Raw genomic sequence first — 26,576 nt, forward strand, 5'->3', positions numbered from 1 at the left:
TGCTCTCTGGTAAAAACAGACGACCACAACAACAAAAGTTAAGTTCTTACATAGCAGCGATTTACAGACTATGGGCTAAGACTCACCGTGACTTTGTTAGTAGTTCTAGTAGAATAGAGCCACACTTTAAAAGTGATTGACTTCATACGATAGTGGCAAAGTTGCCATACAGAATGCCTAGCCTACAAAGCCTAAATTTTCATTCTCTGGTCTTTTACAAAAGAAGTTTGCTGATTCCTGAATTCAGTGAGCAAAGATGATAAACGCTCGGATTTAATCTATGTGCTGTAATTGTCATTTAAGGCTTTTCCCCTCTTATTTTTATATAGTGAGGCAAATCTGCTCAGTGTAGATGAAGATGAGGATTCTGTAACCCAAAGAGGGAAGAAGGCAAGTATTGCTTTTTTAACTCTTTTATTTTGTAGGTTGTATGATAAAACCTAGTGCTTCAAAAGATTTACACAGTTTTAAATGGTGTGTCCCAACCTTCCCCCCACTATGGCCTGGGAGGCAAGAGTTATTTGCAGTGCCATGCTGACTTTATTCAAAGATGTTTAATGCATTATAAAGGAAAAATATATCTCCACCCCTTACATTTAAAAATGGTAAAATAATGTATCCACTTTCCTAGTCTGTTATTTGATTACAATTTACAAGATTATAAGACTATATATAGTTCCACATCTCATCCACAACCAAAGTTCTGTCCATCACTCACCAAATAACCACCATACTTCCCCCCAAATCAGAGACAGTTAATTTCAGTTTTACCTATTTATTTATTTATTTATTTTAAAGGATTTTATTTAATTAATGAGAAAGATAGGAGAGAGAGAGAGAAAGAGGCAGAGTTCACTCTGGTACATGTGCTGCCAGGGATTGAACTCAGGACCTTATGCTTGAGAGTCTAGTTCTTTAATCACTGCGCCACCTCCCGGACCACTCAATTTTACTTATTTATTATTGGATAGTGACAGAAAAATTGAGAGGGGAGGAGGAAATAGAGAGCCAGAGAGACACCTGCAGCCCTGCTTCACCCCTACTGAAGCTTTCCCCCTGCAGGTAGGACCAGGGGCTTGAACCTGAATTCTTGAGCACTGTAAAGTGTGCACTTACCCAGGTGCGCCACTGCCTGGCCCTGAGACGGTTTGATTACTCCTCCCCGTCTTTTTCCCTTTTCAACTTCATATGTTTCCATGATTTTTATTCCACACAAGTGATATCATTTAATGTCCTTAACCTCTTTATTTAGCATATAAACTGGCAAATATGTCAAAATATACAACTAATCAAAATAGAAACTAATCTTATTTTTAACTTGTATATCTTGGAGACTACCTACAAGAATCAGCTAAGAACATCCTATTCTCATCCTTTTCAGTAGGTGCTTAGTATTTCATTGTATAATATGCTATGATGAACCAAAACCCACCATCTTTATTAAAGAATATTTATGATATTATAAATCCTTTTTTTCCTTCTAAAACAATGTTTAGTATATTAGTTTTCTGTATTGGCTATTTAATACACATATACAAATACCTATATTATGATATTTTTCCTCTTTATTGATTTAATAATGATTGACAAGATTGTAGGATAATAGGTGTACAATTCCATATAGTTCGTACCACCAGAGTTCCGTATCCCATCTCCTTCAATAGAAGCTTCCCTATTCTTTTTTTTTTTTTTTTTAAATAATTTATTTCTTTATTGGGGAATTAATGCTTTACATTCAACAGTAAATACAATAGTTTGTACATGCATAACATTCTCCAGATTCCCATTTAACAATACAACCCCCACTATTTCATACATCATTTTTCATGGACCTGTATTCTCCCCACCCACCCACCTACCCCAGAGTCTTTTACTTTGGTGTAATACTCCAATTCCATTTCAGGTTTGACTTGTGTTTTCTTTTCTAATCTTGTTTTTCAACTTCGGCCTGAGAGTGAGATCATCCCATATTCATCCTTCACTTTCTGACTTATTTCACTCAACATGATTTTTTCAAGGTCCATCCAAGATCGGCTGAAAACAGTGAAGTCACCATTTTTTACAGCTGAGTAGTATTCCATTGTGTATATATACCACAACTTGCTCAGCCACTCATCTGTTGTTGGACACCTGGGTTGCTTCCAAGTTTTGGCTATTACAAATTGTGCTGCCAAGAACATATGTGTATACAGATCTTTTTGGATGGCTGTGTTGGGTTCCTTAGGATATATCCCCAGGAGGGGAATTGCAGGGTCATAGGGTAGGTCCATTTAATATATTGCTGTAGCTCTTTCAGTAGAAGTTTGATGTATTTAGATGGCTTCTCACTGGGTGCATAGATATTAATAATTGTTAAGTCCTCTTGATTGACTGATCCTCTGAGCATTAAGTAGTGTCCATTCCTATCTTTTTTAATCTTATCTATTTTAAAGTCTATGATGTCAGATATGAGAATAGCTGTTCCTGCCCTTTTTTGTGGGCCATTGGCTTGTATGATAGTTTTCCATCCTTTCACTTTAAGTCTGTGTTTGTCTTGTTGAGTTAGGTGAGTTTCCTGTAGACAACATATTGTTGGGTTGTGTTTTCTGATCCATCTTCCTACTCTGTGTCTTTTAATAGGTGAATTCAGGCCATTGACATTTATTGATATCAAAGATTGAAGATATTTTAACTCCATTCTTGTAGAGTTTTAGAGTGTTTTGATATATGACCTATTTGTGGTGGTCTGGTTGTTTATAGGAGACCTTTCAGAACTTCTTTCAGGGCAGGCTTGGTGATGGTTGCTTCCTTCAACTGTTGCTTCTCTGAGAAGGTTTTGATGCTTCCATCTAGTCTGAATGACAGTCTAGCAGGATATAGTATTCTTGGCTGAAAGCCTTTCTCATTGAGCACTCGATAGATATCTTGCCATTCTCTTCTGGCCTGTAGTGTTTGTATGGAGAAGTCTGCTGCTAATCTTATGGGTTTTCCTTTGTAGGTGACTCTTTGTTTTTCTCTTGCAGCCTTGAGGATCCTTTCTTTATCTTTATTCCTTTCCAATCTAAGTATGACATGTCTTGGTGTCTTTAGGTCTGGGTTAATTCTGTTTGGGACCCTCTGAGAAGCTTCCCTATTCTTTATGCCTCTGGGAGTATAGACCAAAGATCTTTATGGGTTTAGAAGGTGGGAGATCTGACTTCTGTAATTACTTCTCTGCTGGACATGGGTGTTGACGGGTCCATTCATACTCCCAGCCTGCTTCTGTCTTTCCCTAGTGGGGCAGGGCTCTGGAGAGGTGGGATTCCAAGACACATTGGTGAGGTTGTCTGCCCAGGGAAGTCAGGTTGGTGTCATGGGAGCATCTGAACCTTGAAAACCTGATACATTATGACAGATACTTAAAAAAAATTTTTTTTATTATTACTGTCTTTTTTGGGAAAAGCCAGAAATTGAGAGGGAAGTGGGAGATAGAAAGAGAAGCAAAGAGACACCTGCAGCACTGCTTCACCACTTGCAAAGCTTTCCCCCTGCATGTAGGGACCGGGACCTTGAACCTGCGTCCTTCTGCATTGTAACGTGCAGCCAACCAGGCATGCCGCTACCCGGCCCCAGGACAGGCCCATTTCTAATTTTGTTTATTTGATTTACAATTTACCAAGAGTGCTTAGAATGCTGCCTGTTTCCCCACGCGTTTATCACAGTGTTAGAACCTTTTGACTGTTGCCCGTGGAAAACCAGTATCTGAATGCAGTCTTAGTTCGCATCTCCCTATTGTGAGAGAAATTGAGCATGTTTTCATCTTTGTCTATTTTCTTTTTGATAACTTTCAAGTAACATTTGTGTTCCATTTTCTTTCTTCCTTTTTTTCTTTTTAAATAATTTGTTTATTTATTGATGAGAAAGATAGGCAGAGAGAGAAAGAACCAGGCATCATCACTCTGGTACATATACTGCCGGGGCTTGAACTCAGGACCTCACACCTGAGAGTCAAGTGCTTTATCCACTGCGCCACCTCCTGGACCACTAAGATACACATGTTTTGACATCTTGAGTTTCAGGTGCATTTTAAAGTGATGACATGGTATAGTTTTGTGTTTAAAAAAAAAAAAAATGCAAATTGGGGTATGTGTAGAAATAGCTCACTGGTTAGGGCCCATGCCTTTCTGCAGGAGCTCTGGTACACAGAGGAGTGCCAGGGAACTAGGGCAGGCTCTCGTGCTGTGGCATCTGTCTCTATCTTAATGGGAATATCTCCCAGGACTGGTGAAGTTGCATATATGTGAAGCTCTTGACTCACACGCAAATTTTTTTTGAAGGATTAGAGAGACAGTGCACCGAGTCGAGTGTATGCCTTGTCACAGCTCAGATTTGAGCCCTAGCACCCAAAGCGTGGAATGTTCAATGGCACTAGAGAAAGATACCCCCTCCCCTTCTGTCTGGAGAAGAAAAAAAAAAGATGCAGAGTGGTGAAATTATAAATGCATAGCATCTTCACCTCCTGGAATTATTTGTTGCATGTTTGTACACCCATTAACAAAACAGCACCTTTTTCCTCCTAGGCTTGATAAAATGCATTTTTGAGAAACTGGCCTATTGCTTTGGTTTAGATTTCTCTGCTATCCCAAAATAGAACATTTCTGTTTGATGTGATTTGGTAGATTGTTGGTGGTTGTGGCAGGGGTATAATTTGGTAGTTTGTTGGTGGCTGAGGGGTGGGAGGAACTATGGAAATACTCTCACCATTTTAAAACTGGAAAAAAAAAAACGGAACATTTTCCTACTCTAAAACTAGCTTACCAAGTAATTGCAAATAGAGATTTACTTTCACATAGCTAGGGAAACCTGTTCTAGTTGCTAGTATCAACACTTTCAGTCATTGTTTTCATTAGTCTTTTTTTGCATTAAAAAAAAATCCTAGTGGGGGGGGGCCCAGGTAGTGGCGCACCTAGTTAAGTGCATATATTATAGTGCGCAAGAGGAAAGGTTCACAAGTGGTGAAGCAGTGTTGCAGATGTCTCCGTTTCTCTCTGTCCTCCCTCAATTTCTGTCTTATCTAATAATAAATGAATAGATAAAATATTTTTAAAAATTCTTGTTAACTAGCTATATTCTTTAGACAGAGGCAGCAGTAGTGAGAAAGTGAAAGAGCCCATGGTACTGACGCTTTCTTCAGTGTGGGAGGGCCTGGGATAGAACCCGAGTATCACACATGACATAGCAGCACACGGTCCAAACGAGCTATTTCACCAGCCTGCTATGTTCTTTATTTACCAGGTAATTACAGTTAGTACAGGGATTAGCAAATCAAGACTCATAGAGCAAATACAGTTTATAGCCTCTGTTTGATCAACTGGGATATTTTTCACTTTTTAAAAAATAGTTGGACCATAAAACAAAGCCATTTCATGTTGTAAAGGAATTATGTGAGGGGCCGGGTGGTGGTGCACTAGGTTAAGCACACATAGTACAAAGTATAAGGATCCTGGTTTGAGCCCCCAGCTCCCTGCCAGCATGAGGTTCATTGCACAGGTGGTGAAGCAGGTGTCTGTCTTTCTCTCCCCCTCTCTATCATCCCCTCCTCTCTCAATTTTTTGCACTGTCCTATCCTATCATGTAAAAAAAGTGGCCTCCAGGAGCAGTGGATTTGTAGTGCCAGCACTGAGCCCCAGCAGTAACACTGGAGGAAAAAGAAGAAAAGGAAGAAGAAATTATGTGAAATTCAGATTTCTGCCCAGTTTCAGCAGAGACTGGCTCACAAAGCAAAAAATGTTTGCTATTTTGTCCAGTTTGCTGTTCTCTGTTAATAAGTTTATACTGTAAAATGTGCTGTGCATAGATTGATACTGAATTGAAGGAAACACACAAATATCATATTCTGGACTTGCTGGTAACTACCCCCTCTACGGTATTCTGAGAACTGTGAGACTACGTAACCCACATATTGCATGATACCAGCTAGTTTTCTATAAATGGTGTTATTGTTACTTAATGCTGTTATACTGAACCTTCAGTAAATAGATTTTCCTTTGCAAATAATGCTATGCTGATATTTGCGTATTCTACATAAATGAGACTCATGCTTATTGTTGATTTTAGTTTTCTAATTCTGTGGTTCTTTTGTCCTAACCCCTCTGGTTATTCCCTTGATGATGTGTTTATAGTAGCTAGAAAACTTGGACTGCTGAGGAGGTGGATAGACATGAAGAAAAAATATTTCAGACTTTACCTTTAGTTTAGCTTAGCTCGGCTTAGATTGTGCTGCATCCTGCATGAATAAAGAGATACTGCGTAAAAAAAAAAAATATTTCAGTGACCTTCGGATTGAATATATCGTAAAAATTATGAATATGCTTGCTTGTTAGTGCAAGCATTGAAGAGAGAAAAACCAGAGTATGGCATGGGATCAAAGTAGGAACCTCATGCTTCAAAGTCCATCTCCTGGGCCACCGACTGTCACAGTTTTAAGACAATTATATATTTATTAATGAGCAACAGAGAATGAGCCAGAGAATTGTTTTGATATTCATGGTGCCAGAGATCAAACTCTGCACTTTGTATATGCAGGTTCTACAGTTTATCATTTACCATCTTACCAGCCACTGAGCACATTATCTTGACTTTCGCTAGATTGCACTGTTGGAAAAGTCATGACGCATTTTTACAAATATGTCATGACATCCAGCAACCCAACAGTAGCGCTCTGTTGTATGAAATAGCTACAAATGACTCAGTTTGAATTTCTTTACACTCTTTATTCCCCTGATAGACTTGGATTTGTAAGGCTCCAAATTCATTCACCAGCACCACATATATTGCAAAGGTGCTCTTGGTTTTTTTGTGTTTCGGTATATCTGGCTGTCTCATAAAATAAATTTTAAAGGGGGCCGGGTGGTAACGCAGCAGATTAAGCTCACATGGCACAAAGCGCAAGGGATGGCTTAAGGATCCCTGTTCCAGCCCCCTGCTCCCCACCTGCCAAGGGCTCGCTTCTCAAGCGGTTAAGCAGGTCTGCAGGTGTCTTGTCTCTCTTTCTCTCCTCCTTTCTGTCTTCCCGTCCTCTCTCGATTTCTCTCCTGTCCAACAACAATGACATCAATAACAATAATAATAACCACAACAATGGTTTAAAAAGTGGGGGGAGCAACAAAAGGGGAAAAAATGGCCTCTAGGAGCAGGGGATTTGTGATGCAGGTATTGAGCCACAGCGACAACCCTGTAGGCAAAAAAAAAATAAAAGAATAATTTTTTTCAAAGATTTTACTATTAGGAATGATCACTTGGGAGTTTTTCTTTCTGGTTTTGTCTGTGCCCCCCCCCCCCTTCTTTTTCAGCGCTGGGACTTTGTACATGCCACTGCTGATTTGTACATAACCCCACTGTTTCAGATAGGGGCTTACACAGGGAGAGCCAGTATGCCGCTCCACTGTCCCAGGAGCTTTCCCAGATGCCATGGCCCCTTCCCCTGTGGAGCTCCCATGTATAGGGCCTTTATTTTAATGCATCTGAAAGCAGCTGTTAAATAACTTGTGCTATGGATAATAAAAATAGTTTTCTTCCCTAAAGAGTGGGCCATCTTGTAATCTCCCCAAAGCAGTGGTGATAGATATCTTGTATTACTATTTACAGCTATGAATGTTTGAAAGTACTATTTTAATATATGTTTATTTTATTTTATTTTATTTTATTTTTACCTCCAGGGTTATTACTTCTGGGGCTTGGTGCCTGCACCATGAATCCATTGCTCCTGGAGGCTTTTTTTTTTTCTCGTTTTGTTGCCCTTTTTGTTATTGATGTCGTTGTTGTATAGGATGGAGAGAAATGAAGAGAGGAGGGGAAGACGGGGTGGAAGAAAGACAGACACCTGCAGACCTACTTAACCGCTTGTGAATCGACTGCCTTGCAGTTGGGGGGCTGGGGGCTCGAATCAGGATCCTTAACGCCGACCCGCTCGCTGTGCTACCGCTCGACCCCCAATATCTGTGTTTCTATAGAAACTTGGTGCTAAAACCAAAGTACTTGTACAGATTGAAATGACAACTGATAGTCATATTTGGCTGTACAGATATCTGTAGATAGCACTATGCCTTTTAAGTAGGGGGTATTTATTTTTTACACTCAGGAAAGTACTAAGATCCTCTGTCCTGTCATCACTTTCAGTTCTCCCTTTAATTTCCTTAGATATTGTTTGAATGTTTACATGAAATGAAAACAATATCATAAAACACTTGTTCCTATATATTTATAATTCCCTTAGAAAAAATATTACGATTGAACTATTGTTATTAGATTCATGCCACTGCCTTTCCCTTCCCCAGCACCCCATCTCCTCACTGGTGCTTTTTTAAAAAAGTTTTCAAACAACAGTTAATAAATCATCATGATGGTATTTATTGATTCTGACACGGATCCTTTTTACAGTTAAGTCGTCAATCTGAAATTGTTGCCACTGGTTCTGGTGCTCTCTGGAAGGCATGCACAAAACGAAACAAGGCTGACATTGGAAAACATTTGAAAGGCAACCCAACCGGACTTAACATGTTGAGCAATAATAAGAAATTGAGGTATGCTTGCTTCACCGTACGTTCCTTTACTGAGATGAGGGTTTGACACACAAAAAGCTAATCACCTTTATGGTCAGTGGACTCATGCTTTTTTGTTTTTTTCCTCCTCTTAATTTGTACGGTGATCCAGACCTCTTTGCTTTGAATCTTGGGGGTAAGTTCACTGCACTGGCAATTTGCTAATAGAGAAAAATAAATACGGAAAAATTGCTGCTGAGAGCAGCAGATCTGTAGTTTCAGCACCTAGCCCCAGCAAGAACCTTGATGGCAAGCAAGGGAAAGAAATAGGTATCTACATATTTACCTCCTATTGGTCTATTATTACTCTAGCTCTTCTAATCTCCTTAATTTTTTTTTGGGGGGGGAGGTAACAAAAATCACAGATACTATGTTTTTGAAGTCTACACTCTACTACTAACCTCTTAAGTATTTAGGTGGTAAGTTTTGTGTGTATGTATGTGTGTGTGTGTGTGTGTGTGTAGATTTTATTTGTACTTGTTTATGTTCCTCCTATTAAAATTAATTGTTTCTTAAATCTGCAGTGAGAATACACAAAATGCATCACTATGTTCTGGAACTGTAGTTCATGGTAGACGTTTTCAGCATGCTAATGCACAGCCAGTGAAAACACCAGCCCAAAGGTAAGGATTCCAGTATCTTTGTTTAGGATTCAAGATGACTTCCTCTTTAATAGGAGTTTTTCACTGTTTTCATCATAGAAATTATTTTTTTCTTTCTTGGAATTTTATCTTTTCATTTTCTGTAAAGCAGTAGTCGTGTCTGGAATGATTCATGTCCTAAAATTTTATTGTTTTACACATGTGCTTTTGAATAAACCACATTTTTAAATAAAAGCCATTCTGTTCCATCGTATTTCAGTCACAATAAGTAGATTTATAACACTGGCCTTAAAAATGCAAATGCCACAGTGAAGTCTTGTTTTGACAATTTAGCTCTTTTGAGTAAAGCTACAATTGACACCTAACTTAAAGCTTATTAAGGGATTTCATAGTACTAAAATAAGTACTACATTTAAATGTTTGAGAAAATTTGTAATTTACCAAATTTCAATGTTCTCTTTTTAAAGGTACAGTTTAAACCTTGAAATGACGATAGCAATAAGGAAAGCTTATTAGTCTTTTAGAAACTTTGAAGGTTGGGGTGCTGGGCGGTAGTACATGGCACAAATCCCAAGGACCAGAGAAGGATCCCAGTTCGAGCCCCCAGCTCCCCACCTGAAGGGGGGTCGCTTCACAAGCAGTGAATCAGGTCTGCAGGTGTCTTTCCCTCCTCTTTGTCTTCCCCTCCTCTCTGTCCTGTCCAACAACCACAGCTATAACAAGAATAACAGCTACAACAAGGGCAACAAAAATGGGAAGAAAAAACAAAAGGCCTCCAGGAGCAGTGGATTCATAGTGTAGGCACCGAGCCCAGCTGTAACCCTGGAGGCAAAACAAAAAAACTTTGAAGGTTTTTCATCATCACCTCTGGGGGGTGGTTTTCACATTTTTTTCTGAGTCAATTTCAGTTGATTTAAAATTTTTAGATTTCGAAAATTAAAATTTTTCTTTGACTTTTACATTATGTTTATATAGTTGCCTACCTTTTTATATCTAATGAAATTTGAATATTTGACATTTATGTTACTGTTTTTTTTTTTTTTTTTTTGTCTTTTTTACCAAGCTCTGGCTTATGGTGGTGCAGGGGATTGAAGTGTTACTGTTCTTAAAAAACAAAACAAAACAAAACAAAAAAAACAATCTAGACTGAAAAACTTGTCCTGATTTTCAGAAACTCTTGGTAAAGTTTCTGTTTAAATAGGTTTTCTATAAAGAAAAACTTCCTACTTTAAAACCCCAGATCCTTTTCATAATTTTGGATAAAATCTTTCTTACTTAAATGTTGTTTTATTATAATCTTTACAGAAAATACTTGAGAAGTTCAGCCAAAAAAACAGAAAAATTACTGCACATTCCAAAAACATGGCTTGCCTGACTTCAGAGTCTACAGAAAAAACAAATTCTCTGGCTCAACCTGTGGTACAAACATGAAGAATGAACAAAAGAGTAGTAGGGTGGAGGATGAGAAGAGAGACATTGACTACATTGGTACAGTTTTATTACTAATAGAGATCTTTTGAAATATTTTTTCAACATCTTATTTATTTTGTTATTATTTATATTTATTATTATTATTTGCCAGAGCCCTGCTCAGCTCTGGTTTATGGTAGTGCAGGGAATTGAACCTGGGACTTTGGAGCCTCAGGCATGAGACTCTGCATAGCCATTATGCTATCTACCTCACCCCTAAATATTTTTTTATTCTTTTTATTCTGTGCCTTCAACACTCCAGAATTACTTTTTTTTTTTTAGCTAGAAAGATGAAGAGATACCACTGCTAAAATAAGACCTACTAAATAAGACTTGTCTTTTGAGTTTCTAAAAATTCATCTATGTTGAAATAATTTTTCATTTTTAGTCATGTGATACATATTACATACTAAAAGCTGGTTTTTAATATTTTGCTGAGTCAGGACTACCCACATATACAAGTTCACTGTTCCTGGGCTTGCTTTCATTCAGATTTGAGAGAAGTGGAGCATCAGAGGATTCATCCCCAGTGCCAGGGTACACCACAGGGTGCCCAGGCTTGACAGTGGGTTACATACATGGCGAGCAAGACATACATCCTACTCCCGGAGCTCTCTCCATCACAGATTTGGCTGTTGAATTTATCTGCTAGTTTAGAGTTACTAGAGTTGTGACTTGGTCTCCCGACCTCTCATTTTCGTATTGTAACGTTAAATAATAGGTTCCAGTGGGCATTGGTTCCTGTTTTCTTTTATTCTTAGACTTGACACCTTAGCACCCTTTGTATATATTATTTCTCATTTGCATAAAAGATTCTGTTATGGTGGTTTTTTTTTTAAGTTTTTTTTTTTTTTAATTTATGAATGAGAAAGACAAGGAGAGAGAGAGAACCAGACATCACTCTGGTACAAGTGCTGCTAAGGATTCAACTCAGGACCTCATGCTTCAGAGTCTAATGCTTTATCCACTGCGACACCTCCTGGACCACCAGGAAGTGGTATTTACCAGTAAAATGCCTCCAATCCGAAAAAAAAAAAATCACCCCCACTAATTGGTGTGTGATGAGCTAATCCTGAAGTAAAATTTTTAACAGGAGCAATTAATAGCAGTAAGGAAAACTGAGTAGTCATTGCAAAAGGACTAAGTTTCTTTTTTCTCTCTCTTTTTTTTTAATACTCCCTTTTGTTGCCTTTGTTTTATTGTTGTAGTTATTGTTGTTATTGATGTCATCGTTGTTGGATAGGAGAGGAAGGGAAGACAGAGAGGGGTAGAGAAAGATAAGACACCTGCAGACCTGCTTCACTGCTTGTGAAATGACTCCCTTACAGGTGGGGAGCTGGGGGCTCGAACGAGGATTCTTACACCAGCCGCGGGTCCTTGGGCATGGTGCCACGTGTGCTTAACCCGCTGCGCTACCACCCAACTCCCTGTTTGTCTCTTAACTATAAACTAAACATTTCTCATTTGTACGTCAGTATCATTAAATAATTCTTGAGTATCTGTAAGACAGCTCATCCAGTTGGGAGCCCACCTTGCCATACATGTGACCTGGGCTTGTACCCTGGCAGCACACCAGAGTGCAGTAGTACTGAGGGATAGATATATCAATGCTGTGGTGTCTCTCCCTCTGTCATTTTGCCTCTCTGTCTGGAATAAATATAGTGAAAACTGTTGGTCTGCTTCTAAATTCTGCTTCTAAGACCCATTCTGTTTCATTGGTTTAATCCCCCCCCAACACTGTATTCTATTTACATAACCACTGTTAACTGAGCACCACCCTGCCTCAGGGCATTGGTTTAATCCTCACTGTTTTGCACACTTTTTCCTTCTCCCCACCCCCTATTCTACGGACCTGACACTTCCGCCTCAGGATATATAAGGACAGGATTGTGATTAGAGATAGCTTAGATTGCGCTGCGTTCCACGTGAAAAGACTGAACTGTGTACCACTCAGCCATGAGTCCCTGGTCGTCTCTCCCACCCGTGAAGCTAGCCCGACAGAAAACATTAGTCCAGGAGCAGTAAAACTGCACATGTACAACACCCATTACTAAAAATTTGCAGTCCTAGTCATTGAGAATTTTTTCCCAATAGTCTTCCTTTAAAAACACTAGGTGGTTTAATTGCTACTAGCAGACTTACAGGAGGTGCTAAGTAGCTAAGTAGTCAAAGGTGAGTATGACAGAGCTCTTGCTTTGAAGATCAAATTTGAATAGTGGACAGAATAAATAACATAGTTTATTATATGTGATACATACAGTAGCAGGAATACACTAGAGTGCATGTAGCATCGTTTACCGAGAAGGGAGAAATTAAAGTCACAGAGGATGTATTGAGTCTCTTAAGTAGCCTGCATAGAATAGAAAATTCCATGCAAAGGAATTCCACCTTTAAAGACATGTATAAACTTCCTCCTAAGTAATTACTGTTAATCTTTTCTTTCAGTTATTGTGCTAGCACAACTGTCAGGTCTCAGATAAGGAGAAGTACGCTGACTTTTGTAGACTCCCAATTTTTCATTGAATTTCTTGAATCTTAAATTAATTTGAATTTAAAGGAAATAACAGTTGGTAATTCTGTCTCTTTCTGTCTCTATGTATAATGTGTATTTCACCAAGGAAGTAGTATTTTACACCTTTTTAATATAAAACATTTTTAGAAGTCTGAATAAAGTAAAAGCAGCTGCTATTTAAGACATCATTACCTCTTTCTTTCTTTCCCTCCTTTCCTCCTCCCTTCTTCCTCCTCTTTTTCTTCTTCTTCCTCCTTAGCACTGCTGACCTCTGGTTTATGATGGTGCTGGCAATTGAACCTAAGACCTCAGAGTTTCAGGCATAAAAGTCTTTTGCGTAAATACCATGCTATCACCCCAAACCCCTCTTATTTTTAAATTTTAGTTGAACTTATTAAAGGAACTGAGGACCCCAGTCCAGGAGGGACTAGAATCTGGTGATAGTTCTCTGAGAGAACTGATTGAAGGCAATTTATTTTATTTTTATTTTTTATCTTTATTTATTTTGCCACTAGGGTATTGCTGGGGCTCTGTGCCTACACTACGAATCCACCTCTTCCACTGGCCATGATTTTTTCTTTTTTCCCTTTTCTTTCTATTTTTATTTGACAGGACAGAGAAATTGAGAGGGGAGATAGAGAAGGGTAGAAAAAAGTAGACAGACACCTGTAGACCTGCTTCCCCACTCATGAAGCATTCCCCCTGCAGGTGGGGAGCAGCAGGGACTTGAACCCTGGCTCTTGCAGCTGGCTGTATGCATGTTTAACTGGGTGCACCACTGCCCAGCCTCCACCAATCTATTTTTTTATTATTATCTTTATTTATTTGATAGAAACAGCCTGATATCAAGAGGGAAAGGGGAGTTACAGAGGAAGAGAGACAGACTCCTGCAGACCTGCTTCACCACTTGTGAAGCTTTCTCTCTGCAGGCAGGAACTAGGGTCTTGAACCTGGATACTTTTGTGTTCAACCAGGTGCACAACCGCCCAGCCCTGCCAATCTCTTATCTCTCTCTATATATATGTTTATTCTCTTTTATTGCCCTTGTTTTATTGTTGTAGTTATTATTGTTGTCGTTGTTGGATAGGACAGAGAGAAATGGAGAGAGGAGGGGATGACAGAGGGAGAGAGAAAGATAGATACCTGTAGACCTGCTTCACTGCTTGTGAAGTGACTCTCTTGTAGGTGGGAACCCACGGGCTCAAACTGGGATCCTTATGTCAGTCCTTGCGCTTTGCGCTGCGCTACTGCCCGATTCATATATGTATATGTATATATATAATATTTATTCCCTTTTGTTGCCCTAGTTGTTTTATTATTGTCGTTGTTGGATAGGACAGAGAGAAATAGAGGGAGGAGGGTAAGACAGAGGGAGGTAGAGAAACATAGACACCTACAGATCTGCTTCACTGCCTGCAAAGCAACCCTCCTGTAGGTAGGGAGCCGAGGGCTCTAACTGGGATCCTTATGCCAGTCCTTGCGCTTTGTGCCCCCTGCACTTAACCTGCTGCGCTACCGCCCAACTCATATATATATATGTTGTTTATATACTATAGGTTGTTTATATACTAACAGTGATAGAGAGATATAGCATTAGTGTAGAAAAATGAAATGGTACGGAGTCTTAAGAGTATCCATCCATCCATCCATCCATCCATCCATCCATCCATCCATCCATCTATCTCTCTGTTCTTCCATGAGAGGACTTGATAAAATGCACAAGTAATCTAATAGAAATACCATGACCTACAAGTTAGATAACATGCAATAAATGCCCTTTCCCTCCCCTTCCCCCAAGTGTAAGAAAAAAAAGTGGATGTGTGCCTGTTTTGTTTTATGTTTTCTTTCTAACTTCCTTGTCTTGTTGGGAAGAACTGCAGATGTTTGTTTTGTTTTCCCTCCTGCTACTCTGTTTTCTACTGGTGTCTTATACTCTTTACAGGTGAGTTTATAAAAAAAACAAATAATTCTAAACTTTTCTCACTTTTGGGTCACAGTTGGAAATGGTTACTTAAGTTATTGAATAATGTTTGGTTTCCAGTTTACTTTTCCTGGTAATATTAACTCCATAAGAAATTAGTATATTGGACAAACTATATTTTAACTTTCATATTTAATTATGTTATTTCTTTACTCTCCTGTCATTTATCCACCATAAGTTTATTTTATAAATATTTTCATTTTAAATAGCAAAATAAGATTTCAAATATGTTTATTTAAATTTATAGTTCATTTCCTTACTAATGAAAAAACAAGTTTCTTTTAATTGTTGTTTATGTAAAGCAAAATTGCCATCCATATCTTTATCTTAGTTTTCTAGGATTAAATCAGTCTTTTTCTCGGGTATGCCACACAGTAGGAATACAAGAATTAATATAGGGAATCCAGAATTTGTGAGCAATATTGTGCCTACAGTTCCAAATATTTAGTCCTGCTTATAATACAAAGGAATAGTTCTCGTACCATTCAATTCTGAACTGGCTTTCTTGAGTATTGATGATAACTTTCTAGATGGTCCATGAACTGGAAAGTAACCTTTCATCCATGGACTTTACATTAAAGGCAAAGATTTTACTTTCCTTGTGCCCTAACACAAAGTGTGTTTAAGCTAAGACTTTAGTGCAAAAGTTTTAACCTTCAATTTTTACTCTTCCTAATGAGAAGTAAGTAATCTTACATGATAACAGGATAGAGCTGCTAAACGGTTCTATAACTTTTAGGAACATGTTCCCTGAAGACTATTTACATAATTACTCTAGTATAAATTTTTAAATGTTTGATGGGTTTATCAAAGTAAGGCTATTCCAAGATTTATTTTATATCTTTATGTATACTGTTTTCTTCCTTAAACATGTTTAGATATAAATTATTTTCTGTGTTGACAAAGACTGAACATTTCCATGATAAGATTATAAACATCCTAAATTATACACACTCACTTATATTGTGTGTGTGCTCGCGCGCATGCTTGTACTTAAATTAATCCACAGTAAGAGCTTTGCTTGTTGACCGCAAGTATTAAAACTACAATGATATATCCAAAGTGAGGTCTTGCCTCTTACATTTTTTTCTTTTTCGTTTTTTTAAGCAGTGTGGACCAAAAAGAAAGGTAAGCTTAACATTGATGAAATTTAAGAGCATGGTTATAATAGTAAAGTAACAGACAATATGCTTTGAAACTTGTCCACTGAAGTAGAGTTTACCATTAAAGCTTGTTATTTTAGTAAAAGAAAATAAATTAGAATGACATGATCTTTGACTTACGAGTAACGTTTTAGTATAATTCTGGATATAAAAATTTCCATGCATAGTTAATTATATATTTATACTGCCCCGTTAGTGTACTTTATTGTAAATCATTAATTCCCCAAATAAAGAAAAACATTAACTCTATTTACAGTTACACACATGCAATAGATCCTTCTTTTACCCAACTATACAAAACTCCATGTTATATGCTAGTATAGAAACTGTTATGTTACAAAAATAATTTTAAAACCTTATTTTTTTCATAGTAACTTTTGAGAGTCTACAGATTTTTTTTTTCTGTTGTGGAAATTTACTCTGATAAATTCAGGAAAAATTTTAATAACTATATGCCAGGTTCTCTTCAAGGAACACTACTAATTCTGGTCATCTTGGAACTTACATTCTTATTAAGATAATACTGGAGTGAGTAAACCTATTTAGAATTAAATGAGTAGCATTAACTATAGACATATAACTTACTCTAAAGTGAGGGTAATAATTACTCAGCTTTACAGGAGATTTGAGAGGAGCAAATGAGACAATTACTGAAGATAATTTATTCACTGTATAAAGTTTGAAATTTTTGGAATACCAATAGATTTTGAAATTTTATTTTATTTATTTTTTTAAATTTAGTTTATTATTTTAATGAGAAAGTGTAAATACAGAGGGAGAGAGAGAGAGAGATACCAGAACATTCCTCAGTTCTAGCTTATGGTGGGGCTGGGGATTGAACCTGGGACCTCAGAGCCTCAGGCTTGAAAGGCTTTTGCATAAACCATTATGCTGTCTCCCCAGCCCGAAATTTTATTATTTTGTAGCAAGATTGCCACTGTGGACTAAATATGAAGTAGAAGCTTAGTATTTTATTTTCAACATTGCTTTAGAAGGCAAGTGTTGGTTTTTAGGATTTTTGTTTTTACAAGGGTACATTTCTCTAACATGTGTTCACCCATTCCCTATTTACAAAAAGACATTGTCATAAATGCAGCTGAATGTTTCATTCAGCATTTTCATTTAGATTGCACATAGGCCATTTTTTCCCCTCCATTTTTAATTTGTGTGTGCGTGTGTGTGTGTGTGTGTATGGTTAATAGTATGTTACAAGGTTGTCTGATTACTGTATATAGTTCCAGACCACACCCACTACTGAAGCTCTGTGTCCCTTATTCTCCCGCCTACTGTGCCTCTGCACACAGTAAGGTGTGTTCAGCTGGGTGCACCACCACCCACTTCCAGCATTTCTAAATTTTGATTTCTCGAAGTGCTTACTAGGGCTGAATAATCACTGCCAGGGACCAGCCCCAGCAGGGTATCAGGGTAACCTGAAAGAGGAGGGCCGTCTGCAGGGAATGAGGAAAAATCAGAGATGAGTGAGTTGATGCTGAATCAAGCTCAAGCAGACATCTCTGTCATACTTAAGCAGAACTTTATATTTATAGTCTCATAAGGCTTAGCTCATTAAAACAAAAATCACCAAGTAAGAACAGCACAGGTAGGGAACACCTCCTGCTTTGTGGAACATTCACATTCCAGGGGCACTTTTCTCCCTAGAGATCACATCACAGTTTCTATATATATATATTTTTTGGTTATTCCTGTTCCTATGTGCTAGGCAGATGTCCTATTGATTAAGACTAATGTTCTACCTGTATGTTTATGCCATTCTCTTGCCCCTGTGCATCGGAAGCTGTGGTTCATAGAAAGTTCAAGCTTGTTATGTTTCTAGGGGCCTTAAACAAATTGAGCAGCCCATTTTTCATAACATCTCTTCCATTGTTTGATCACGGAGTTTTGTTCCTTACTGTGAAGGCACCAAGGTGGTGCTGACCTGGCCAGCCTCTCCATAAAATTAAACTCTCTAACTGGAATCCATCTTTCTTGTATGCCCACTATGTGACCTAGGTTCTTGTGTACTATTCCTGTATAAGGAAGTGGAAGCATAATGGTGTGTGATAGATTAAAAGACCTTTCTAGGCAGGTACCATAACTTTCCACTTATTAATTATGCTATGTAAGGTGGCCCTTCCACTGTGGGAAGCATCAATCTTTCCCTATATTTTAGTGGAAATACTAAAGGAAGAAATGTAGATAAAGGGGGAAGCATTTCTTCCTCTTGGAGTCTCCTAAAATATTCTGGATTATTGGTATTGCTTGTTCCATTATGACCAATCTTACAGAGTACGGTGCAGGTTTTGTCATTACTTTTGTTATTGGTCAGGCTCTGAGCCTGGCCATAGGTAAAGATTATTAAGACCACACAGAGCTTAGTCCCAAGCCCTATACATGGCAAAAGGCAAGATGGTTTCAGTTTGGCCTGGAGAGTCGTGCTGAACTTCCTGCGAAGCTGGTATCATGTCAAGCAGCTCGCATGGCGGCGCCTGCGCCAAATCATTTTTCTTTTATTGCAGATAATTTATGTACCCATTTGTTCCTGTTTATTTACTATTGTTTATGACATATTGATGAACATTTTTGCATATGAATCTAAATAGGTCTATCGAATGGTAAGATGAATACTGAGAAAGGATTTCTTGGGCTAAGTTACAAATTTATAATCTAGTTTTTAAAAATACTTGTTTTTATTTACTGATGTATTTATTTGATGGGAGAAGAGGAGAGGGAGAGCCAGAGCATCATTCTTAACACATACAGTTCCTGACATCTAACTTGGAACCCTGTGATGTTCTGTCTGCTGTACCACCTCTGGCCACATAGATAGCATTTTAACTTTGCTCTTAAGGTATCTGAAGACAGAATCATATTAATGCTTTTTTATTATTATTCATTTTATTTGATAGAAATTGAGGGGAGTAGGAGAGGTCAAGAGGAAGAGAGAGAGACACCTGCAGCCCCGCTTCACCACTCATGAAGCTTTCCCACTGCAGGTGGGAATTGTGGGACTGACTGTGGGCTTGATCCTGGGGCTTTGTACATTGTAATGTGAGCATTTAATCAGGTGTGCCACCACCCAGCCCCAACAAAGGCATATTAAGATGACACAGTCTTTCTCTGAGTTAGTCATCTGAAACCTTGGAAAGAGTTGAGCAAGATGATAGGCTGTAAAGCTAAAGTACTAGTAATTTTGTTTCCTTCATTCACCTCTTGATTTGAACTAAAAATCAGATAGAATTAAGTATTTAATAATAAAAATCAATTACTTGTAAAGTTTTGAAACTGCTTTGAAAATGTGTTCTCAATTATTTGATACCAGTACTCCTTTAAATCAATTGCAATGCAATTCTAGTCAAAATCTTGATTAGTTCCAAAGTTTGTTTAGGAGAGTAAATATTTGAAAAGAGAAGCAACCTTATTTTTAAAAGATAAGTAAACATGGGGAAAAATAATAACTTGCCATATAATAAGAAATGAAGAAAATGGTGAATATGAAAATATTAAGAAAAAACTAATGTTATAATATGGTAAACCCTTATTAAATCACTGTATAAAAACAGGAAGCAAGACAGTAGACAGGTATATTTTATTTCTAATTTATCCTATAAATAGAAACAAGCTGGTGCCTGTGAGATGCCTAGATTATGTTTTTACCTTAATTAATATTTTTAATTATTCTGTAGTTGTTCAGTTTTGACCACATTACCACTCTTGTTCACCAGTATTTGTACTATTGCTTGATCTGTTAAACACTTCTAACTATATACTGCCTTGTAGGTGTACTACATGTTCATTCTAAGTATTTTACTAATTGCTGCCTATGCAACTCTCTTTCTCACTTTTTTTTTTTTTTTTTTTTTTTACCAGAGCACTGCTCAGCTCTGGGTTATGGTAGTGCGGGGGTTTGACCCTGGGACTTTGGAGACTCAGGAATGACAGTCTTTTTGCATAACCATTGTGCTATCTACCCCCGCTCTGCAACATAATAACTTTAAGTTGACATGTTCAGAGAACTCTTTACTATGATTAACATTTAGCCAGATTAAATGAAGACTCGGTCATAATACAATCATAAATGTGACCTTTCATATATGGAAGGAATGGGTCTAAGATAAATTAGTTTAGCATTGCCAAGGAATAGAATAATGGGTCAGTATGACTAGAACTGGAGAATAGGGAAAATGGTCAGTTATCTGTGAATTAAGTATTCTGGATGGTAGAAGATTAAAATCAGTGCACCTATATAGAGGTCTTGTCTTGTAAGAACCAACCAGAAGGTTCATAGATGGTTATCTTCCTTTGTCTTCACAGAAACTGCTGTTGTTTAAAGTGAAGCACTCGGGTGGGGTGGGGCAAGGAGTTCTCTAATTCATTTTATGCAACTTGGGAAATGTGGAATCCTTGAGAGGAGGCTTTTTCCAAAACTTCCATATGAACAGAAACCCTTAGAAAGCAAGAAACAGACAAAGCTCCCAGACCTTATAAACTGATAAAGATGGATGACAGGGAAACATTTCAGCTTCTGCTGGTTTTGGGGTTAAAAAAAAAAGAGCTTCATATGGATTTAGAATAGAAAATTTTAGTATCTGTACAGTGGTGGAAGCTCTGTAAACTAAAAGATTAATGTAAATCTGATTTTTTATCACCTGTCAGAATTCTTTTAAAACTGAAAATTCTTTAAATATAATTTTTTAATTTGATAGAGAAATCGAGAAAAGGAGGCTATAAGATAATTTATGACTAAAATAATAATACCATGCCCAGATTCTTACATTGTGTTAAACTTATTATTTAATTTTTACAATTTATTAATTATAATTTTTAGAAAGCAACATAATTTGCCTTATTCAATATAGGAAATTGTACATGATGCATGTCATGTACATTTAGCAATATGTGATTCAGTCCACTGTCTCATTGCCAAAAAAAAATCACAGTGCATTAATAGAGAATTCTTGTCAGTGTCTGTACTTAACATATATGATTTTTTTTTTATCTCAGAGATGATTTATGTGACATATTAGTGAACAAATGTGTACCTGTTGAAATATAATCCAACTAGAAAATCAAGCAGGTCCAGACAAACAACAGCATCAAAATAACTTTGTTACTACTATATGACAATTACTCTTTTTGTTGATAATTTTTAATATTTAGGAATACTTATTGTTTGTGTTGCCCACTTTAAAAAATACTACCCACTACATTCTTAGAGTTTACTACAATGGTATTACCATATTTTGCTTCAGATTTGTTTGTCGTTGCATTTTAAATTTGGTATCATATTTTTTGTAAGTAAAAGAGTTATATAAGTGTGAGATTTAAAAATTGATGTCCTGGAGCCCTGCCCCACTAGGGAGAGACAGGCTGGGAATATGGATCAACCTGCCAACGCCCATGTTCAGTGGGGAAGCAATTATAGAAGCCAGGCCTTCCATCTTCTGCACCCCATAATTTCCCTGGGTCCATACTCCCAGGGGGATAAAGAATAGGAAAGCTATCAGGGGAGAGGATGGGATACGGAGTTCTGGTGGTGGGAATTGTGTGGAGTTGTACCCCTCTTATCCTACGGTTTGGCAGTGTCTCCTTTTTTTATAAATAAAATGTTTTTAAAAATTGATGTGTTAAAGAAAAAAAAAAGTGCCTATATATAGTCTCCGTGTAGTGTGAAAGTGTATAGACTATAAAAGGTTTGCATTTTATTTCAAATAGTTTAATATAATGAAAATCAGAAAAGAAAACCTATTTTTTTCACTGTACTATAGGCAGATTACTGGAGAATATATAACTTTCACAAAATACATCCTCATGAGTCTTCTATTTTAGCAATTGGGGAATTCCTGTTTGTGTCAAATTTGCTCGTAGTAATTAAAACACTATTGATTAAGTTTCCAGGATTTCGATTCTGGGACCTCTGGTGTGTCAGGCTTAAATGGTTTTGTACAGACAGGCTATCTCCCTTTGCTCCTTTATATGATGCCTTTACTCCACAGTTTAACTACAGGCCTTTCTCTCTTTCTTTCTTTCTTTCTTTCTTTCTTTCTTTCTTTCTTTCTTTCTTTCTCTCTTTCTTTCTCTCTTTCTCTCTTTCTCTCTTTCTCTTTCTCTCTTTCTTTTTTTCTCAATTAGTGAGTATTTGAATTGGTAGATATATAAGGATTTTAGAAATTTTATTTTTAACTAATGATTGTGTTCAAAGTCCTGAAAATCAGTTGCACAATAATTTTAACAGTGGAATTTTTTTTTTCCTCTTTTTACCTGAGCACTGCTCAGCTCTTGTTTAGGGTGGTGCAGGGGATTGAACCTGGGACTTTGGAGCCTCAGGCCTGCCCACAATGGAATTTTTTATATCTCCATACTGTAGTCATAGGACAAGATTAGCCTGCTTATTTTTTGATTGCTCATTTTTGTACATAATCATTCTCTTTTTTATTTGTTTGCTAAAGCACTACTCAGCTCTGAGGTAGGGTGGTACAGGGGATTGAACCTGGGACTTTGGAGCCTCAGGCATGAGAGTCTCTTTGCATAACCATTAGACTATTTACCCCTGCCCTGTAGCATTTTTTTATGCGAACCACAGTATTACAAGTTATTTCTGCTTGTGTGGTTTTTGTAAACTGATTAGGAAGAAAAGTTCAAAAATTTTGTGTATTGGGGATGAGTACATGGTATATAACTTTCTAGAGTGATTATCTTGATACGACAGTCATTTGAATTCACTTATAAAATGCTTATTTTGAATGTTTCCTGATCGATTTATAATCAAAATAAAATACAGGCCAGCTTTAGATTTGTGTGAAATACATTTATTATTTTGTAATACTAATGCATTCCCTAAACTCATTTTGCTTTTTTTTTTTTTCCTTATTAGACTAAAGCTATGTCTGTTTCCTTTTCTAGGAAAGAATACCCACCTCATTTCCCTATCCAAAAAATTGAAAATAATCCTATAAGGTTAAGTCGGCCCCAGGGTGTTGGTAAGTGCACAGGTAGTTTTATTTGCTACATCTGTGAAGGATTTTGAATAGTATGAAAAGTAGAGTCAAGTAAAAAACTAGAACTAAAGCTATGGTGCTGGCTTTACAATATTCCTACATAGAATAGAAATTTCTAGAAAATCATTTTTTTTTTTAAAAATCTTTTATTAACTTCTTAAAAATATTTTACTTATTTATTATCAAAAGGGATAGGAGGAAAGTGAGAGAAAGAACCTGACATTCCTCTGTGTGTGCTGCCGGGGATCAAACTCAGGACTTCATGCTTAAAAATCCAATGCTTTATCCACTGCGCCACCTGCCAAACCACCATTATTTCATTTGTTGAGTAGAGATGGAAATTGAGAGGTAAATGGACACAGGGAGAGAGACAGACTTCTGCAGCCCTGCTTCATTACTCATAAAGCTCTCTGCCTACAGATGGGGACAGGGGCCTCAAAACTGGGTCCTTTTGCATTGAAACATGTGCATTCAACCAAGTGTGCCACCACTTAACTCTCTTAGAAATTCATCTTCATAAACTGACTTGTGACTTAGTTTAACTGACCCAAAGTCATCCAGTATGGTTGCATATTCAGATAATATACACTTTGAAATTGTCTTGGCTTTATTAGCCCTTTAATTAAATTTAAGATCTGAGTATTTGTTGTCGATGGGTTGTAGCTTCCAAATTGTGCTTTGATGACCTGTATCATCCTGTATCATGTAATTATCTTGATTTAAGTGATTTTCGTGTGAATTGCATGCATTAGGTAGCCTCTAAATTAAGAACAAATCATGCTAGTGGTAGGTACTGGCAAATGGTTAAGCTGATATTTATTTGCATTGAAATAATTTTAATTGATATTCAAAGGACAAATTACATTGATGAAACATATTTTACGGTTATATTCATCTTCATTATCTATGGCACTGTTTCTTAATCTATATGCCCACCAGTCTATCTGAAAACTTCAACTACAAGTGATGATACCCCACAAATGACCAAAAAATTCTTTTGGGAGTCGGGCTATAGTGCAGCGGGTTAAGCACAGGTGGCGCAAAGCACGAGGACCGGCATAAGGATCCCGGTTCGAACCCTGGCTCCCCACCTGCAGGGGAGTCGCTTCACAGGCGGTGAAGCAGGTCTGCAGGTGTCTATCTTTCTCTCCTCCTCTCTGTCTTCCCCTCCTCTCTCCATTTCTCTCTGTCCTATCCAACAACAATGACAACAATAATAATAACTACAACAATAAAACAAGGGCAACAAAAGGGAATAAATAAATAAATATTTTTTTTTTTTAAATTCTTTTAAATGCAAGTAAAAGGGCCAGGCAATGGCGACCTGCTTAAGTGCACACCTTACCATGTAGAAGGACTCAGATTCCAGCCTCTGGTCCCCAGCTGCACGGAGTGAAGCTTCATGAATTATGAAGCAGTGCTGGTATCTCTTTCTGTTCCTCCCACCCCCCATTTCTATCTGCCCTAATGAAAGAAATGGGCTGGGGGAAGGAAAAATTGGTCTCTGGGAGCTGTGGATTTGTCATATAGGCACCAAGTCCCAGCAGTAACCCTGGTGTCAGTAATTTTTTTAAAACACAAATAAATTAGTGACTCTCACCTGAGTAAGTACACACATCACCATGTGCAGGGACCCAGGTTCAAGCCCCTCTCTCTACTCCCCACCCCACCCCCTAATTTTTCTCTGTCCTGTCAAAATAAAATAGATGAAAAAAGAAAGGATAAATGGCTGCTCGGAGTGCTGGATTTGAATTCAAACAATTATCCCATCAAGATAATCACTGATTCTCTTTGCTAATATGCTATATGGAAATTGTTCTTTGGTGTATCTTAATAGATATAATAAAATAACTAACACTTGGGTACTCTGCTGGATAGGCTTCCCTGTAATGTCAGGTGTTCTTTTTTTTTTTTTAATTTTTTAATATTTTTTTCCCTTTTGTTGCCCTTGTTTTTTTATTGTTGTAGGTATTATTGTTGTTGCTGTTGATGTCATCATTGTTGGATAGGACAGAGGGAAATGGAGAGAGGGGGAGAGAAAGACAGACACCTGCAGGCCGGCTTCACTGCCTGTGAAGTGACTCCTCCCCTGCAGGTGGGGAGCCAGCATCTCGAACCCGGATCCTTAGGCCAGTCCTTGCGCTTCACCTGCGCTTAACCCGCTCCGCTACCGCCCGACTCCCAACAGGTGTTAGTTCTTAGGAGGAGAAAGTGTAGCTTTCAGCTCCCTTGCCATCTGCTGCTGAGTTCTTTGGCTCTTAGATGTGAGTCTAAGGTGGCAACATTAAGCCATATTTGGAGGTAGTATAATAACAGCATCTCTTCCTTCCACCCATGTTATTTTATCTCTTTCTTAATCAATAGTTTGATAAGCATTTTTGAGACCATGTACAATTCATTTCTTGATAGTTGGAAAATATTGACTGAAAAAAATGAGTCCTGCTTTTTTTTTTTTTTTGGAAAAGTGGTGGGTGGAAACAAATCAGTACAAAGAAGTCTAATAAAATAAAACGAGTGCCAGTGGAAAAATGAATAAAATGCTACGGAAGCTCCAAGGAATTGCTGAGCTGCGTTTGTTAATGTGAATCCAAACAGCTTCATCTTAGTCAAGGATGGTTTGAATTTGATGGAGAAATAGGGAAGACTTTGCTTGCAGAGACAACAGCTTATGTAAGAGGGTGATAGAGAAAATACTCTGGAGTAATAGGCCTCTTTTTAAAAAAATTTTTTTTTAATTTTCTTTATTTATTGGGTAGAGACAGCCAGAAATTGAGAGGGAAAGGAGGGATAGGGAGACACCTGCAACACTGTTTCACCACTCGTGAAGCTTTCCCCATGCCAGGAATATGCCTCTTTAAATTACAGGAGTTTTGGAATTTAGAACATCAGCACACACTTTTTGACATAGGCTTAGAGTTTTTTTTTCTTTAGCTATTAGAATCCTTGAAAGATAAATATAACAGTGATAGTCAATTTTTGTGCTAGATCATTTTGTTAGTATAAAGAGAAGAATTTGAAGCAGGCAAAATCAGAATGAGGGAGACTAGTTTAAGCAAGAGATAAACGTCTGGAATATAGTGGAAATTGGGTTAGAGAAGGAATTGTGAAGTGAAAAATAGAGGCTCTGTGAATGTGATATATTAGACTTTTAAAAAAATTTATTTCTTTGGGGAGGAGAGAAAGATGATGATGATGTCCAAGATATTTTAATTTTTTTTTTCCTCCAGTGTTATTGCTGGGGCTCAGGGCATCATGAATTCACTGCTGCTGGAGGCCATTTTTTTCCCCTTTTGTT

General features: G+C 37.5%; 1 protein-coding gene across 11 annotated transcripts in view; it reads left to right on the top strand.

Moving 5' to 3' along the window:
* SENP6 (SUMO specific peptidase 6) overlaps positions 1 to 26,576 on the top strand; it is a 97,302-nt gene that overhangs the window by 18,815 nt on the left and 51,911 nt on the right. For 8 of the 11 annotated variants that reach the window (XM_060205396.1, XM_060205405.1, XM_060205406.1 and 5 more), the window contains 5 exons: positions 330 to 390; positions 8,398 to 8,540; positions 9,083 to 9,181; positions 16,231 to 16,251; positions 23,187 to 23,263. In XM_060205396.1, the coding sequence (XP_060061379.1) occupies positions 330 to 390; positions 8,398 to 8,540; positions 9,083 to 9,181; positions 16,231 to 16,251; positions 23,187 to 23,263 (401 nt within the window). The remainder of the gene's footprint in view (positions 1 to 329; positions 391 to 8,397; positions 8,541 to 9,082; positions 9,182 to 16,230; positions 16,252 to 23,186; positions 23,264 to 26,576) is intronic. The other 3 variants (XM_060205397.1, XM_060205404.1, XM_060205398.1) reach the window with 3 other exon arrangements.

The sequence above is a fragment of the Erinaceus europaeus genome, chromosome 13 (assembly GCF_950295315.1).
Source record: "Erinaceus europaeus chromosome 13, mEriEur2.1, whole genome shotgun sequence".
Taxonomy (NCBI): Eukaryota; Metazoa; Chordata; class Mammalia; order Eulipotyphla; family Erinaceidae; genus Erinaceus; species Erinaceus europaeus.